Below are 20,117 nucleotides of genomic sequence, written 5' to 3'. Positions count from 1 at the left end.
ATGGCTAAAATAGGTAAAAGAGACAAAAGACAAACAATACATAGAACATGTAACATAGAAAACTTATGACTGAGCAACCAAAAAACCAGTGATGATTCCAGGTGCTCCAAAAGAGTAAGCAGATGATACTTCAAGTGTTGAACCTGGCGTTTGCTCACGTAAGTACAAACCCAGTAATTAATCTAGCTGGGTAGATCACACTCAATGAAAGGAGGATGGGATTTTAGTTACGACGAATGGAACATATCAGTCGTCATATGTGAAACGGATATTGAATTACGGTCAAACTCTCGTGATGGCGCCCGTATAATTTTTGAAGGGAACATGGGACTCCTTGTTTGGTAGTTTCCTTGTGAACAGCAACTCTCTACCAAGTTGTACTGATTGGAAACACAATCCCTGTGATATGACATCACCCTGGAGATATATATTCCATATACATGCGCTATTGGAACGTTGATGTATAGAAATTGACAGTTCACAATTGTGAAGTTGAAATCATTTCCTTTGTCTTACTGTTTTGATTTGAATTGACCCTTAATTGTCAATTTCTGTATGAAAGTCAAAATTTGAGACAGATTTAACTGCGTCTGTTGTATTCCTTATTTCGAATTCAATGTGATAGATACATTCAACATAGTCGCCAAACCCTGGTTTGTTTTGTTAGAGAACATCCTCTATTTAGCAGAAATGAAGTTAAAGGATAATTTTAGCTTTTTTTCATTCTTCGAAAGAAGCTCCTGTATGTAAACAGCCTCATGTAAATTAAGAAACAAGTCGTCAATAAGAGGGTCGTTGGTTCTCAGGCGAATGCCGACTGTTTGTTTTAAATCATATCCCCCAAGTGTAACAGCTACTAGTATATATATTTTATATGAAAACAATCATGCATCTCGATAATGTAAGTTTAAGGTTAAAAAAATCAAAGTGATCTTTTCTAAAGTACATTTTTTTGGGAATTTTGGGTCCTCAATGCTCTTCAACTTTGTACTTGTTTGGCTTCATAACTTTTTTTTATCTGAGCGTCACTGATGAGTCTTATGAGAAGAAACGCGCGTCTGGCGTATCAAATTATAATCCTGGTACCTTTGATAACTTTTTTTTTATCCCTACCTAAGATCAAGTGTGTTTATATATTTTTTTCAGCGCTAAAACTTTAACTTAAAATACATTAGTAAGACATGCATAGAAATGATTGTAGCCATTGTTTTGTTTATCTTTTCGATTATTCTATATTCTTTTGAGGAAATATATGGTGACAAGTGGTCTGTTTTCTTAAGGGAAGTAACTGTGTCTCACTTATTGCATAGTTGATTCTTTTTCTGTCATGAAACACGGTTCATAGCAAAATTTCGTAAAACCTAACTTCACTCAAATTGAAATATACATGAATTTATTACAATACTTGCAGTCATTTATATAAAATGGTCTCTGTACACAAAGACTTTTGTTTAAATACAATCATTGAAATTCAATTCAACATTTAATCTGATCGATGTTTTTTGTCTTATGTAAACTTGATACATATTTTCTAACAAAAGGGACAAGTTTCTCTCTCCTTGTGCAAGATTTTGTTTTCTAAATGGTGATGTTCATTGCATAATTAAAAGTTTTTTGTATTATTGTTTTTCGTTTTTGGTTATGTGCACTGTCTATATGCTTTTTTTGGTGTTTTTTTCTAGAGGTTGACATATTTGTGTGTTTTTATATTAATTGAGATTATAAAATAATGTGAAGTGCTGTATCCCTATTTTTGACTTTTTTATGTTTGTTTTTTGGTCACACATCGTTGTCAATGGACTTTCATGCGACTGTCATACTAGTGAGAGTTTTAGCTATCTATAAAATCAGGTTTAATTCACCGTTTTCTACATTATGTACCAAGTCAGGAATATGACGGTTGGCTTCCATTCGTTTGATGTGTTTAAACTTATGATTTTGCCATTTAATTACAGACGTTCCGTTTCGAATTTTCCTCGGAGTTGGGTATTTTTGTTATTTTAATATGTATGGTGTAAATCAGGTAATTTTGTATAGAAATTTCACATGGAATCCTATCATATATCCAAATGACATTTACAAAGGGGGAAATCGTGGATAACAATAGGTTTGGTCTTGTTTAAAATTATGCTGATTAATGTTCCACACGTATTTTATTTACACGGTGGTGTTCCTGGTACAGATAAATCTTCCAACAGAGCTATCAGAAAAAACGACCCAAATTGAAGGTCTCCCGTCATTTAGATGAAACTATGTGTAATACAAGGAAAGCTAACACAATTATTATCTTGCTCATTGACAAGTCCATTACCTGCTAAAGTAACCCAAGCAATACTTTAAATAATCAAAAAGGAGTTGTCCAACAGCATAACTAGATTCTGATAAGGTGTCATTTAATTCTAATAAATAGGTGTAGAAGTGGGTAATAGGTTTGAAGTGAATGGATATGACAAAACCCATGTCATGATAAAGTAAATCCAAAATATTAATAGGATGAAGAAGTGAAAAATTTGCTGAGTCTGTCAAATGCTACATGGAACCTCTTTCATAGTAAGTAACGTATATTCTACCAGGAATTAAAATTTAAGTTCAGAGTAACTGCAAAACCACCTACTTTAGAGACGGAGTGACTCAAATCATGGAGAATACATATAACACCTATTTCCCAAGATGATAGGGTATATACATTAAATGTTCCTCTTCTCTTGTAATAGTAAGAAAATGTTGATTTTTCATCCTTTTTTTTACAAGAATTCCAGATTCTAAAGAAAGACAGACTGACTGAAAGCAGCAATCCAACAATGTTTCTTAAAGAAATGTAAACGTATTTGTTTCGGTTCAGGAAGGAGCAAGCAATACTTTGAAAAAAAACTAATTCTAACAAAATGTTTTCTGAATCTGTTATCAAAAAGATGCTTGATTTGTTTACTGGACAGGTTTTATATATATTCTATTCTATTTTTGATAACTTCATACAGGTGCTTCTAATAGTTATCCAGGTTACCAGGCTTACAATTTGATATATATTGCTGACTATTGGGCTGGTGATATCCTCGGGGACGAAACGTCTACCAGCAGTGGTATAGACCCAGTGGTGTAAATAGTTATCAAAGGTACCAGGCTTATAATTTGAGTGCGCCAGACGCGAGTTTCGTCTTCATAAAACTCATCAGTGACGCTCAGATCCAAATAGTTAAAAGCCAAACAAGTATAAAATTGAAGAGCCTTGAGGACCCAAAATTCCAAATAAAATGTGCCAAATACGGCTAAGGTAATCTATTAGACTGAAACAGACTCTCGCTGCAACTGCACTTTCCCGCGATATGTCTATGGTATCCTCTCACTGATTAATTCAAGTTTTGGTAACTCGAACCAACTTTATCAAACATGGCATAAGAGTCACCAAATGTCAAAAGAAATAAATTGGTGGAAACACCAAGAAAAGATGACAGACAAAGAGGTTGTGGGAACTTTATTGACCTAATCATATATTTCTGATAGTTTTCCCAACCTATTCACATATTTTTAACTTGAACAAATGACCTATTCCGGGACTTCCAGCGGCACGTCATAACTACTTGTATATAAGTAGTACTAGTGCCCCTTTCCATCCGAGTATGTTTTAAACAAGCATATCAAGTCTGCAATAGATATATAAAATATACCTTCATTTGCTACTTTAATGGACAAATGGGGTCGATATTTTAGATATTTATTCAAAATGTCGGGTTTTTTTTTACATTCCTATACTCTTACTTTCTTTCACATCGGATGTGACCTTGAGAAGTTATACCGGTGATATGTTGCCCAAGAAATTTCTTTTGCACATTTGACTGATAACCGAACATGTATAAATGCGCTGATAATTATCATCGAGTGCAAAATAACATTCCTAATTCCTTTTTCCTCATGAAAATAATTTTTTTAAGTATGAATAAATAATCTGAAAATGATTTTTTGTTAGAAAAATGAATCTCGGCGAGGGAAGAACAAAAACAAATTTTGCTAAAGCAAATTTACAGATCTGCCATTGTTGGGCTGAGGTTGAGACGAAATATATATCTGTTGTAGAGTTGTCACTCGCTCAGACGTACTTAAGAATATAATTATTTTCTGTGACTGTATCTTACATTATCAATCTGTAGGATACTTTTTATACTATAGATAATTTAGCTGATCTGTAAGAATAACATCTTCATGCCTTATATATCATGTACTGTAGTACGACGCGATTAAAACTGACGTGGAAAGGTAACACCCGGCCACCGAAAGCTTCATTTATATGAAGCTCAGGTGGTCGTGTGGTCTAGCGGGGCGGCTATAGTGCAGGCGATTTGGTGTCACAATATCTCAATAGCATGGGTTCGAATCCCGGCGAGGGAAGAACAAAAAAATTTGCGAAAGCAAATTTGCAGATCTAACATTGTTGGGTTGTTGTTTAGACGAATTGTATTTATATATATATAGATCTAACATTGTTGGGTTGATGTTAAAACGAGTTGTATAATATAGATAGATTATTTGTAGATATAATTCGTTTGAAAATCAGCCCAACAATGTAAGAACGGTAAATTTGCTTTGCAATTTTTTTTTCTTCCCTCGCCGTGATTCGAACTCATGCTACTGTGAATCATGACACCAAATCGCCTTGCATTATATCCGACACGATAAATATATCGATAAGTTAAAAAAAATCATTAATATATATGCACACGTATCAAAAAATTGTGTTTGTGGATGAACATGTGAATTAAATAATTGTAAGGTGTACATATCTGTCTGACAGGTATCATGATACTGTCTATCATTTATATATCATTCAATATAACTCAGTACGTTGATTTTGCTTAAATAATTGGATTTTTGTAAAAACATTTGGAAAATCGTCTTTACATAATTTACAAAAGAAGACGTGGTATGATTGCCGATGAGCAACTCGACACAAGCGACCAAATGACACAAAAATTAACAACTATAGGTCACTGGACAGCCTTCAACAAAGCGCAAAGCCCATACCGCATAGTCAGCTATATATAAAAGGACTCGAAATGACAAATGTAAAACAAGAAACTAATGGCCTAATCTATGTATGAAAAAAATAAGTACTCTCAGATCTGTACATAGTGTCTTTTTGTTGTTGGGATGTATACAAGTATCCGGCCACGTCCACTCTGTGTAGACAAGTATTTAAAAAAAATCCATCTGATGAGTTAAGCCTTTTTCAACTGATTTGTATAGTTCGTTGTTATGTTACAGCACTGTCTCAGGTTAGGAGAAGGATTAGTATCCCGCTAACATGTTTAACCCCGCCACATGATCTCGTGCGATGCCATGATACAGATATCGACAGATGGTAGATCCATGAATGTATATATTTAGTTTGCTTTTAATTTACTGATAACAAAGTCAACATTAATACCAATAAAAACAATATTCAATGATCTTATTACAGTGTTGAATTGGTAACCTTTTCAAATAAGTTTATTTAAGGTGGTGATGATGAAAGTGTTTAACGACCCTGACTGGATAATCATCTCTCGCACGGTCGGCTCGGTGCCCAAATACGTTTGGTGAGCGTTTAAATATTTTTTTGCAGTGGGTCAGGAACAGGTGGAGGACGCCACTTTGGTAGGCCACCATTTTGGTTTTGGTGAGTTCTTTTGATTTGTTGACTATTTTGGTTTGTTTACTGTCTTCACAGCGGCTGCTTTTAGGGCCAGATTAGTAAGCTTGGCAGCCCGCTAACCACGATGACGGAGTACTAGCTGGTAGATGAGTCTCTTTTGTTGAAAGTGTTACTTAGTATATATGACTACAACTAAGTCCGCAAAATGAAGACGTTCGATTAAAAGTTGTTGAATCAGTACATTTTTCTATGACAAGCCGTTTTACTATTTATTCGAATTTCAAGATATCTCCTGTAATATATAAGATATCTTATATAACAATGTATAAGATATCTTATATAATAATATATAAGATATCTTATATTATATAAGATATCTCCTTTAATATATAAGATATCTTATATAATTTCATTTTTATAAGATATCTCATATATTATATAAGATATCTCCCAAAGTTTATAAGATATCTCCTAAAGTTTATAAGATATCTTCTAAAGTTTATAAGATATCTTCTAAAGTATATGAGATATCTTATAAACAACTTATATAAGATATCTTAGATATCTTATATAGTTTATATGAGATATCTCATATACTTTATAAGATATCTTATATAGTTTATGAGATATCTTATATAGTTTATGAGATATCTTATAAAGACAATTATTTAAGATATCTGATAAACTATATAAGATATCTTATAAATTATATAAGATATCTTATAAACTATATAAGATATCTAATAAACATTAGGAGATATCTTATAAACTTTAGGAGATATCTTCTAAATTAGATAAGATATCTCCTATAATATATAAGATATCTCCTATAATATATAAGATATCTCCTATGATATATAAGATATCTTATATAATTTCATTTTAATGAGATATATTATATAAGATATCTCCTAAAATTTATTAGATATCTTATAAAGTATATAAGATATCTTCTAAAGTTTATAAGATATTTTATAAAGTATATGAGATCTCTTATAAACAATTTTTATATAAGATATCTTATATAATTCATAAGATATCTTATAAAGTTTATAAGATATCTCATATAGTTTATAAGATATCTTAAATAGTTTATGAGATATCTTATAAAGACAATTATATAAGATATCTGATAAATTATATGAGATATCTTATAAACTATATAAGATATCTTATAAAGTATATGAGATATCTTGAAGTAAGAATAAATAGCAAAACGGCTTGCCATATTTTTCAGCCTTAGACAATTTTCTTGTCACTATAAAAACATACACACAAATAAACATCGACCGCTGATGATTGCAAACAATTATGATATAGCATTATTTCGGAACTCCACAATCGATTAGCTAGAACACTAGTTCCTTACATAGTTATATAGTCTTGCAAGCCTGTAATTCAGTGGTTGTCGTTTGTCTATGTGTTACATATTTGTTTTTTGTTGATTTTTTTACTTAAAAATAAGGCCGTTAGTTTTCTCTTTTGAATTGTTTTACATTGTCTTATCGGGGCCTTTTATAGCTGACTATGCGGTATGAACTTTGCTCATTGTTGAAGGCCGTACGGTGACCTATAGTTGTTAATGTCTGTGTCATTTTGGTCTTTTGTGGATAGTTGTCTCATTGGCAATCATACCATATCTTCTTTTTTATATTGGAAGGCTATTTCATAAATTTTTTGGTGTAACACTTTTCTACGGGCCTTTCAATAGTTCATAATTAGTTGAAACTGCTAGAAAACCCTTTATCTAAATACTTGAGATCCCTTTTTTTGGCGCCAAATTCACTGACGTCGCAGTGTTTTCTTCGTGCAATATCGTCATGCATCGATTCCCGTCCTTCATTTCGAAAGCTATATTTACGAATAATTAACTCATATATCAATAAGAATACATTGATAATCGAGAAAAATGATACAGTTCTCCGATTTTCATTTCCCGTGCAGCAGATTTCGCATTATGAGAAAAAACATCATGGAACTTGCTTTCAAAATTCACGCAACCGATTTGTTGACGTTTGAAATTTTTCGCGGGATTTTAAATGCCGTTCTTATTAGCAAAACCAACGTGAGATTTTTTTAGTTATTATTTCGTATCTCCATCCTGATCCTTATTCCAACGTGTTCAACATGAAACTGTTTTGTATTAATTAGGCAAGCCAATCATGTTTTGAAATCAACCTACTTTTATAATAACATACACAATTGAAGAGGGTTTATTGCACATGGGTGCAAAAGAAGTTGAAAGGCAATTAGTTGTTCAGTGTTACACCAGAGACGTATATATATATATATATTAATAAGGTTATCACTCAAATATTTATAAGAAGAAACATTTTATAACAAAAAGTGAAGTTCATCATCAAAGTTTCAATGCTTGCTTCATAGGCACATCTACTCTGCTTCGAAATGATTTGCATCACTCAGTAACTGAACTGATGAAATCGAAGTTTTGAAATAAGATTGTTCATAGTTGGTATCCATGAGGTGTTTTTTTTCTTTTTTTTTTTTTTTTTAAAGAATTATATGATTCTATTATACTTGCATGATTGCTGAAGATTCTTATATATATATCTACCCCGGTCTCCCCTGTGCAGTACTATTTTAAAAAAAATAAAAAAATCTGGACATCCGAACGTGTTTACTTTAGTGAATCAATAGATCTTTTGGTGTTTTTTGTAATTTATTCTCCTCAATAGTTGGTAGTTTCATTAATTTTTTTTTAGTTTATAGTTATTATTTTTCCGGTTTGCACCCTTTCCGTCTGCTGTTTTATCCAATCGTTCTTGACATGGGGAAAATATCAAAATGTATTTAAATACAAGTGTTTAGATTTATGATTTTATAAATTGAAAATAGTACAATAATACTCATATGTGGTGTGCATATCAAAAAGTACTACACTATCTAATCACTTTTCGTTTTATAATCAATATTATTGATAATCAACAAACAACCGGAAACGCTTTCAAATTTTACTTTGAAATTTTCCCTAACAGTAACTTTTGTGATCAGACCCAACATGGCCGCGCTAGTGGAAGGCCAGAAATACGGGCTCTCTTCAAATTTTTCTCTTCACGACCAAAAAACGGTCGTTCAAGTTAGATTAACAGACTCAGCACTAAAAGCAATAGAGGAATATTTAAAATTGAAGGTAAAATTTACACGTTTTACTGAAAAATATCACACAATACTCTGTACAAATATGGTGTTGGCAATGGAAAATTGCAAACTCAACAGTTTTTAGTTCGAATGTATTTTGCGTTTATTTATTGTTCCTGTATTTACTGAAGGATTTGATATTTTAGGTGTGAAGTTCACTATTTGTACAAACTATTTTCATTCATGGTGTCCCATGGTTTATTGTAATGAACTGTTTTTCCCCGAACCATATGTGGACCTGTGGAACTTCGCAAAACCTAAAGTCAGTACCTCAAATATTTGGGCTTCATTAGTCTTTTCTGAGGAGATTAATTGATGTCAGTATCATTCACAATGTCAAGTTATCTTTGAGGAGTTCTTTCAAATTTGTGATTCTATGTACATTTCAGATTCAACTTCATAAATGTTCTAACCTACTTTGGCAGAGAAACATATGTTCCCAGATTTTTGTAAAGGGTCAGATTACAAGTTAATGACATTCAAATTTGAAATATGATGCTGACTTTCATGATACATTCAGCGCTAATGTCTTATTTTTCATAAAATGTGTTTAACCTGATAGTTAAAAAAAAGTCACAACCGTTATTTGAGTTACTAATTTTATAAGCTGAAGCATGTAAAAATGGTTATGGAAGACCTGTCTTGTAGTTGTAAAAACAATATAAATGCAATGTAGATGGGACTGTTGAAGTCACAGACATATGTCTGTCATGGGCCCATGGCTGTTCATTTTCAGTTTCAGCAGATTTAAAAATGATTCCTTTACTCTGACAAAAGCACTTTTCCAGATTGACTAGTTTTTCAGGGCCAAAACTAAACAAAATTGAAGTCCGCTTATGTAGACTAAATGGGCACCTAGCTAGCTGGCATAGTAAATTATAAGCTTGGTACATTTGATAACTATTGACATTTTTAAAGCTGTTGAGCTGTCAGTTACAACTCTGAAAAATGATGTACCTTTAGTTAACAGATTTCAAGAAAATTTTCTTCCACATTGTAAATGTAGTAAAACCCCTTGCTTTAAAAAATAATAATTAATGTACTTGGTGATTGAAATTTGTTTCTTCTTCTAATAACAGACTTCACAGTGTCCTAGCACTCCCATAGTGTTGGGTTGGGGCTTTGTTCTAGATAGTGGGTTAAACATGCATGTTTGTGACCGTTATACAGTTTGTAAGATTGTTTGTGGATAGCACAGAACATGTACCTTCGCAGCTTTCAAGTGGGGCTCCCAATAACAGAGATGTAAACCCAATCATACATACATGTGTACACTAAGCTCAATAGTTCTGACATTTTCATTACTTGATAGAATCCTACTTAAACTGTCCTTGATCATTTAAAAAAAACAAATCAAATATTATCCGCAGTAAAGGTATCTTGACATCCAAAAATGTTTTTGTCCATCTTCACAACATACTGCCTGTCAATTTTTTGCTACAGTTGCAATCAGCGACTAATAAGGAGTGGTCTTTGTTTTTCTGTTAATAAGATATTACTATATGAGGCTTCAATTTTGTCATCAATTGAGTCAACAATTTCATGTAGGTTGATCAGCATGTACATAAATGATGTACACTACTTTGAAACACTGTTTAAAGTTTTCAGTTTAAATTGGTGAACCTATGTATAAATGCCAGTGCTATGGCCATATTTGAAACTTCTAAATTAAGTGTTTACAAACTTTTTGAATTGGTTAAAGTATGTATACATGTACATAGTAATTAAAAACAGATTTGTTGTATGTGGTCAAGATGCTTAAAAAAGGACATGTACATCATCAGTTTTAAAATGTACTGCAAATTAGAATTATTACAGAACAGAGTCTAAATAATACAATATTTTTTTTTTTTTATTTATGAGTATAGATATCTACCCAAAATGAAAAGTTATTCAGCACAATTCTGTTTATTATTTTGGATAATTAAATGCTTAAACGTCAAGTTTAGCGTGATGAGAATCAAAAAAATTTCTAAGCAAACATTCTGGTATATGTATGTGCTACTTTCTTAGCTCAAACATTTAATGTCTTAAAACATCTGAAATTTCCTAATGGAAATAGTTAGGCTTATACAATGATGTGTATCAGCTTACTTGATCAAATCTAAAATGTGGTGTCTATCCTGAATATATATTTTTTGTTTGTCAATTAATATTTAAACCAACAATTTAGAAATCTGACTGTTTCCTCTAGATCTGTTGAAAGTTGAAACCAGTAAAAATAAAATTATTCTACATATACATGTACATGTATTCAAACATTTACATTTACGTACCTACCAAAAATTAACATGTCTGAAACACAAATTACAATGTACTAAGTTTTTGCCAGTTTGGGCACCTTTATTGACAATAGGTACCGATTTTGAACAAACATCTCTTTCAGTTAATACCAATTGGCGAATTGCATGCAAACTTATAATGACAGTTTACCACACACAATTGCTTCATGAAATATCTTACAATTTGCTGTTTTTCTAAAAACAATCAAGATTCAAACTAAGCTATTTAAAAGTCAGTATCTCTCCAAAGAGTTCTAAAACAATAATAAGAAAAATGATAATAAAGATACCAGCTTTATTGAAATGTATACAGATTTATTTTCCAGACCTCATTCTTTTTTGGTAATAAACCTTTTAAAAAGCCTAAACCATATTAATTCCCAGTGGAATATATTTATTCAGCTATTCAAAGAATAAAATTAGAAGTAGTGAAACTTGGTCATCTGTATGAGTTTTTTTTTAACCATTTGATATACATGTACTCATATATACATTGTTTATTCTTAAAAATCTCCAGAATTTTGTTTAATAAAACTATTTTATTGAAAACCTTTTTATACGCCCGTCAAAATTTTGACGGTACGTATTATGGTATACAAATGTCCGGTGTCCGTCCGTCTGTCCGGCGTAAACATGTCGCACTGTAACTTGAGAACGACTTATCCAAATTTCATGAAACTTTACATACATTGTGTAGTTGTTTCTTATGATGGTCAAATGATCTGTATACTTTTTGGTGAAAATAAGATTAAAACTTTTTGAGTTACAGCACTTTGTAACTAAAACAGGGGGGTGTTTTTTCACATGTCGCACTGTATCTCAAAAACGATTCTTGATTATGGCTTAAAACTTTAAACACTTCTTAGTTATATTAATCTTAATATCTGTATACTTTTTGGTGATGATTCAAAATTTTATTTTTGAGTTATTGAGTATTTTGTAAAAAAGGGGGAGGGTTTTTTTACATGTCGCACCATATCTCAAAAACGATTTCTGATTATTGCTTAAAACTTTACACATGTCTTTGTTATATTAATCTAAAGATCTGTATACTTTTTGGTGATGATTCAAAATTTCATTTTTGAGTTATTGTGTATTTTGTAAAAAAGGGGGAGGTTTTTTGTACATGTGTCGCATCTCAAAAACAATTTATGATTATTGCTTAAAACTTTACACACTTCTTTGTTATATTAATCTAAAGATCTGTATACTTTTTGGTGATGATTTAAAACTTTATTTTGGAGTTCTTGAGTATTTTGTTAAACAGGGGAGGTTTATTTTACATGTCGCTCCGTATCTCAAAAATAATTTATGATTATTGCTTAAAACTTTACACACTTCTTTGTTATATTAATCTAAAGATCTGTATACTTTTTGGTTTTGATTCAAAATTTTATTTTAGTGATATTTAGTTTTTTTGTAAAAAATAAACAGGGTTGGGGGTTTCACATGTCCCGCCGTATCTCAAAAACAATATATGGTTATTGCCTAAAACTTTCTCAGAAAGTATTTATGATTATTGCATAAAACTTCCACACAAGACGTCGGGTGTATCATGCGCTCATGGCGCAGCTGTTTATTTCTAGTTAGACTAGACTTGGGTTTTCACATCTTGATAACACTGAGCATTGGACCATTAATTCTCATTATATCTAGATTGACATTGTAAATAATATAATTGAAATCATTTTTGTATGGAACAAATCTTAATCTTACTTAGTACAGAGAGTACTTTAGGAAGTGGGCCAAATGTTATTCAATCCAAAATAGAGATATGTTTTGAATTAGTTAAAGTTTAAGTAGTTACACGGTATTCACTGTAAATGAGAAATGCCTACATGTAGGAAGCTCATTATAAAGTAATCTGATGAAAACAACATTCCACAACTGGAAGAGGAAATTACGTTTTGACTAAAATTTTTAACTGTGTCATAACAGTACACATAAATTGGCCATGTTCCATTGTCATTACTCTTATACAGTAACGTGTACTTCAACATGACAATAAAGACAACTCATGGAATTAAACCTCATATATAGGATAGGTCATTACAGTTACTGCACTACGTGTACATTATCATGTCTAATGATTGTACTTGTACAGGTTAAAAAGTATTGCATGAAATACTGCACCAGTAAATTTAAGGCAATATTGTCATGAAATACAGAACCAGTAAATGTGAGGCAATTTTGTCATGAAATACTTTAAAAATATTTTCATTAAGTACAGAACCAGAATTTACGATGCAACATTAATTTTGTCATGAAATACTTTAGAAAATATTTTCATGAAACACTTAGAAATATTGACAAGAAATACTGCACCAGTAAATGTGAGCCAATTTTGTCATGAAATAGTTATAATTATTGTCATGGAATACTACACTATAAGTTGACATTTTGAGGAATAATTGACAGATTTGTATATATCCAGGTCAATACACTGACAAGTATGTTTACTGTACTTAGGGGTATTTGTAATCATATTGGACTGATGCACCACAGTGCACCTTCTAGTGAAGTATTTCAGTGACATGTATAATGTCATATATATGCAAACTTTATCACAGTTGATCCAGTAAATAACAAAAGACTAAATATAATTATATATCCTATTTCATATTGCTATCAATTATGTCATGTTATAAATTTAAGGATAGGTAAAGTGTTTGATAATAATTCACTTGTTGATTTTGCATAAATTAGTATGTGCATATAACAAGGAAAATATCATGTTATGTAATAATTTAGTACATTATTTGTAATTGGGCCTTGTTGTTTTTTTCATTCAAGATCTCATATATCATATACAGCATTCAATTACAAATGTAAAAAAAAATCACTGTTAAAAGTCCTATAAAGCATAATTGTCAAAAGAAGAATCCTCATATGTATAACTAGAACAGTCATTAAAACTCCTTTAAAATATTTGAATTAATTTAATATTATTAAAACAGTATTTTTAAAATAAATAATTTAATTTAATACCAAACAATATTTACTGACTGATATATTATGCCAGACAAGTGGGAGCTTTGCTGTGGTCACCACAGAATGATAAATAGACCACAAACATGATTACTTTAAAAGAGTACAAGACCTTAGGTTTAAGATTTTATTTATTCCAAGCAATGATTAAAATTAAAGTAATCTATCAACTGGGTGAAAGCATTAACTTGTTAAGTCAGTAGAAAACAGTAGATAAACGTAGAGTAAACTTCCAGTTCATTTAAACCTTTGTTGATAATGAAATGAGAAGGTGTATACATATAGGTAATAAGTATGTAAAGTTACATAAGGTACCAGATAACTTTACACCCTAATCAATAATTAGTGACCTTTGATCCCACTACAAATGACTGACAACACAGTTGGAGTTCTAGAAGTACTCACCCTTAAAGTTTTAGTACCTCTGTGGTTTTATGTTTTATTGGAAAGAAGTTGTACAATTTAATTTTACTTTATAATCTAGTAAATAACTTTTTGATGTTTACCTTTGTCTGGCTTACATACCCTATTTGTTGTGTGTGTGCTGCTATCTCCGTTAAGCAGAATTGTTTAATAGGTCAAACAAATGGAAAGAGATTACAAATTTATTGTTTCACTAGCTTCTTTTTCTTCTGTAGCTTTAATGACAGTGCCTACATGTATTCCTAGGTTAAGATAGAAAAGAATGCCCTGTTCAAATCTGTACACATATATAACTTGACAACAGAAAAGTTCACTAGCAATTGCATAAGTATAAAATGTTTATTTATAGTCAAAATACAAAACAAACAAATTTGATGGAAAATTTACATACTAGTATGACCTGCACTGGTGATATCAGGTATGTAGTTTGATTCATTCTTAAACAAAGTGCAATGAAGTTATTGTACCTACTAAGTACAATTATTTTACATAAAGACTTTTACACTATATAAATATGTATTACAAAGGTAATATAAATCTATGCATTGATTTTTTTGGTCACAATTATTTTCCATTTTGTCAGATACTTCACTGACAGGTCTGTTACTCAGACTTTTTGGGTCTGGATTTTAGTAGAAGAACATAAATTGTCTTTGGATGTGATTAAAGTATATGGATATGGGTGATAAATAATCTCTTCTATAATGTCTATAGCTACTATTTGCTGGGTTTATGTTTTATAATTGATATATACATATATGTACATACATTTGTATAAGGTTTGGATTGGTTGGAGCACTCAAATCAAGTGTATATGAGGTACTGTACAGAATTTGTCTCATTATTCGTGGATTACGGTGCTAAAGGTATATAGTTAGATCCATGTATAATACTAATAGTCTCAGAACTTGCTCATGCAGACTGTCTTTAGTAGCAAAATGGGGGATTTCTATGTATTGTAATAAAGGAAAAATCTTCTTATGTAATAAGAAAAGTTTCCTGAGAGTTATATTGTTAAACTTTTTTATGCCCCACCTACGATAGTAGAGGGGCATTATGTTTTCTGGTCTGTTCGTCCGTTTGTCCATTCGTTCATCCCGCTTCAGGTTAAAGTTTTTGGTCGAGGTAGTTTTTGATGAAGTTGAAGTCCAATCAATTTGAAACTTAGTACACATGTTCCCTATGATATGATCTTTCTAATTTTAATGTCAAATTAAAGTATTGACCCCACTTTCATGGTCCACTGAACAAAAAAGAAGATAGTGTGAAGCTCAGGTTAAATTTTTTGGTCAAGGTAGTTTTTGATGAAGTTAAAATCCAATCAACTTGAAACTTAGTACACATGTTAACTATGATATGATCTTTCTAATTTTAATGCCAAATTAAAGTATTGACCCGAATTTCACGGTCCAGTGAACATGTAAAATGATAAAATGATAGTGTGTGTGGGGCATCTGTGTACTATGGACACATTCTTGTTTATCAAGAGACCAGATAAGACGTTAAATCAAATATTTCAAAACTTTTAGATTTTGGGTTAAATATTTATATATTTCAAATGTTGTAATGTATGGCTATAATATGATTTTTTACAAGTGATTGACCTAAGAGGCCTACATTTTTTGTACATGTACATGTAACAGCTGATCTTAACTTCCTGTAATACATTTAGGCCTGTGTATAAAGGTGTAAATATTAATTTATGGCCCATCAGGGTGTCACACCTCAGGCACTTTGACATTGGATAATTCTTATTAATTGTCAATTTTTGTGTAATAGTGCACGTGTTATGTGTAATTGAGAGTCCATAATATGTGTGGCACAAGGTTTATTCCACATGTCGTTTGAAATTAACTTTTTAGTTATATATTCATATATAATTTTCATATTTCTAGTCTAGCTTTTATTTTCCAACAAAATAATTATTTTTACTCTTGATTTTATGAGTAAAAAAATCTGATATTTGTAGTAACCCAAATTTGTAGTCATAATTTGTCCTGATTTTGTGGGTTTTACTGAACTTAAATGCAGTGTACAATCTGAAATCATTCCCCCCTATGTTCTTTAACTGTATATTATTTCTTATAAAATAAATACTCAGTCATTTGATACTCATATTTTCATTATTAGTACCACAAACTAAACAGTAGCTACATGTACATTGTATATCTGTATAATTGACTTTAATTGAGGACTATTAAACTCATAATCTATTTCAATTGACAAATCTATAGGTTTTGCATTTAAATTAGTTTCAACATATTTATTTATAGTGGATTGGGAAACAAGTTTTGCAAGCCAACTTATATTAATCCCTTTCCACTTTGCGGGTGTGAGTGCTGCCTTTTAGCGGCATTAGCCTGCTCTTTTTCAAATCTTCAATAGTGTCTTTAACGTACAAGAGATATGGCTCTCTCTTAACACGGGTCAGCCATTTATGGTCACCTTTCGGCAGACTGTCATCGTTCCCTCATGACCATACTTGCAAATGGTGTCAAGGGAGAGCCGAAAATTCAGTCCCTGTAATTTTCATCCCAGACTGGAATCGAACCAGGAACCTTTGTACATGTATTGGTAGTCCAATGCTCTAACCACTACACCACATGATTGAAATACAAATGGTGTATATTTACAAAACCAGCAGCTTGTTTTATCAATGTTTTACAATTATGTCAAATATTGCCCAGAATAATTTAACAGTAATTTGATACAAATACTGAGAACTATGTAAATCTAGTAACAATAAACACATATTTAATTATCAATTCTAGACTCTCATCAAACTGCTGGGTCCAAGCCTATGGTAGATAGATAGTTTATTCTCATAAAACCATGCAAGTACAAAGGTTACAGAGAAGTTGAAAAATAATATACATATAAAACAAATTATGCATTTAAAATGCATAAAATTCAAAAAAAAGAATATATATATAGATTTTGATAGTCAAGTGTAATAGTTAAAATTGTATAAAGAAATACTTCCTATAAGTATAGGTATGGTATATAAATTATGGTTGTTAAGAAGGAGTGAGCTTACTATTAATACATCTTATAAAATTGCAGAGATTTCTAAGTGTCTTTGGTTTTTTTGAATTAAACAGTTTGTTTAATGCAATAGTGTTATGTCTTGGTATTAGTTCATTTGGGATAAATCTTCTTCTTTCATCTTGTAAAGCCGGGCAAACAAAAATATAGTGGTATTCGTCTCCGATATCACTTTTCGTACATATTGAACATTTTCTATCGCTTTTGTCAATGTTATACCATCTCCCCTTTTCTATTGGCAGTGAATGATTCGATGTTCGGAATTTACAAAGTGTATATATATCTCGGTCATTTATGATGTTGAAATAATTCTCAAATTCAAAATGTTCCTTAAAGAGCCTATACGTAATGCATTTTGATGTGCTCTGGATAGCTGAATTCCAACTTTGTTTAAACTGGTCAATTAATCTTAGTTTGATACTTGGTAAAATGCACAAATATATTGTTCAAGTATGCAAGCTTTCATTGATAATGTTAATATGTTTTAGCTGAGCTGATTTACTTTATTATTTTGAACAGTTTATACTATTTATAAGGACAAAATAAGTATAAACAAAGAAAAAAGATGGTTTCTTTCTTTAAACTGAGAAAAAATATATATTTAAAACATTTTGCTAACAACCTGTTCACAACTACATTATTCACATGTGGAACACAGGGAGTTTATTAAGAGCAGACTCATAATGAGTTTTCACAGCTTTGTTTTGGTTGTATAATCATTTGTAATTTGTTTCAAATGACATACAGATCTACATGTAGATGTAAAAAAAAAGGGGGATGTTCTTCTGAGAATTAGGATTTATATGTCTATATTTTGACTGTAAATTTCATCTTTTTTTTCATTTAGAAGACAGGGGCATCACATGTGCCAATTATGGTAATAAGTATAAATATATGGTCAACCAATGTAATTTGTCTTTCTCATAAACATATTTGATGCCATTTTGAATGTTCTTGATGCATGTCATTAGCCAAAAAATGTCTGTTCCAGATTATAAAGAAATAGGGTAGTTTGTTAACAATTTTTTTTAACCTTCATAAAATACATTGTACATTGTAGCTGTCAGTAATATACTGGAATAACTTATTCTGAATTACTCTTGATTCTATGTAATCTTTATAAAAAGAAATAATTAGAAAAACCAAACTTTGAAATTGTGGAAAATGGTAAGACAATGTAGGAATTTAAGGGGTTAACTTTTACTTAAGTGCTTCCTCCTCCCTTACACCTGATCATGACTGTCCTGAAATAACATAATAGTGCTAAAAGTTGTGTTATTAAACACAATTCAATTAATCCAAATGTACAGAGAAAATTCATATTTACAAATTTGGTACGGCACAGTTATGTAAAGCACATACTTTTAGTACCTGTGATTGAAGTTGGAAGGGGAGACCACAGAAAATAGGACAGGGTGTTGCACCACTCTATTTTGAGATAGCTGCATTGAAGATGTGGCACATTTTTTAAGTAAGATTCATACAGTAATTCATTTCTATATAAGGCTTAAGTTATATATTAAAAGTCCATTATTTTTTGTTATCCCAGTAATCTGGTCATTGCCCCAACATTAAAAGATATTTGTATTGATTACTTATTTTTAAAATGATATACATGTATACATAGCATGTTGGTTCATATACCTTCTTACATCATGAAAACTAGCATACGTTTGTATGTTGTAGATATGAACTTTTTTATTTTTGTTCTTAAATTATTTTCAGTTAAAAGGTCATATAATGAGGCATGATGATATACAATGTATCAGATAGTGGAGAATAAATAGTAACTTGAAGACTGACAAAACACAATTTGTCAAATAAGCCATTTAGATTGACGTCACTAGCCCATATGTTTACATGTTATTGTATTGTCAAATTTTAAACAAATATTCTATATCCTGCTATAAAAACGTAGGCTTGATATGTTTGTATTATATAATTATAATCTTAATAGTATCCTTTTTATAAGTGTATGCTGTCTGTCCGTCTGTGTTTTTTGTTATAGTTTTTATCAGATTTAAGTCTATATATATACTCTCTATGTCTGTTTAGTGTTTATCTAAATATTCTTTCATTGTCTGTCAGTCTTTGTTATTTTGCTCTTGAGTTATTCTAAGTGTATTCAGTCTGTTATTTTGAGTTTAAAAAAAGAAAGTATACATGGTTAAGGGTTGTGTAGCACTTCTCACTCCAGTATAACATGAACTATTTGCACAATGATTTCATGGATAACAAGCTAAGACATTTGCCTAAGTTACATGTAGGAATGCTCATAGTTAAACTTTTCCTTCCAAAAAATGTGCAACTAATCAGTTGCTTTCTTGGCTGCCATGATTGTCTACTGTTTGAAAATGTCATATGCTGTTTAACACCTTATGCTGATGTTCATGACCTATAAACCACTAGATCACTCACTGACACTGCTGATTTTGAAACCTGTGAATTTACAGTTTTATGCAGAAGTGAAGAATATATAAAGTAATTTATGGACTGATCTCATTTCAACCTAAGTTTCCATAACAATCAATCAATTTAAACGGAAATGCAAGACTTTGATATTCTATGTGATAATTTATAATGGAAGATCGTCA

At 31.0% G+C, this 20,117-nt stretch overlaps 1 protein-coding gene across 1 annotated transcript in view; it reads left to right on the top strand.

The window, feature by feature from the left end:
- The first annotated feature begins 8,639 nt into the window (after positions 1 to 8,639).
- The window catches only part of LOC134714760 (RNA polymerase II elongation factor ELL-like), a 41,371-nt gene continuing 29,893 nt past the window's right edge, over positions 8,640 to 20,117 (top strand). Inside the window, exon 1 of the mRNA XM_063576287.1 lies at positions 8,640 to 8,777. Within this exon, the coding sequence (XP_063432357.1) occupies positions 8,646 to 8,777 (132 nt within the window). The 5' untranslated portion in view covers positions 8,640 to 8,645. The remainder of the gene's footprint in view (positions 8,778 to 20,117) is intronic.

Source organism: Mytilus trossulus, chromosome 4 (assembly GCF_036588685.1).
Source record: "Mytilus trossulus isolate FHL-02 chromosome 4, PNRI_Mtr1.1.1.hap1, whole genome shotgun sequence".
Lineage (NCBI taxonomy): Eukaryota > Metazoa > Mollusca > Bivalvia > Mytilida > Mytilidae > Mytilus > Mytilus trossulus.
Note: the sequence above shows the minus strand (reverse complement) of the source record. Positions and strands in the feature narration are given on the sequence as shown.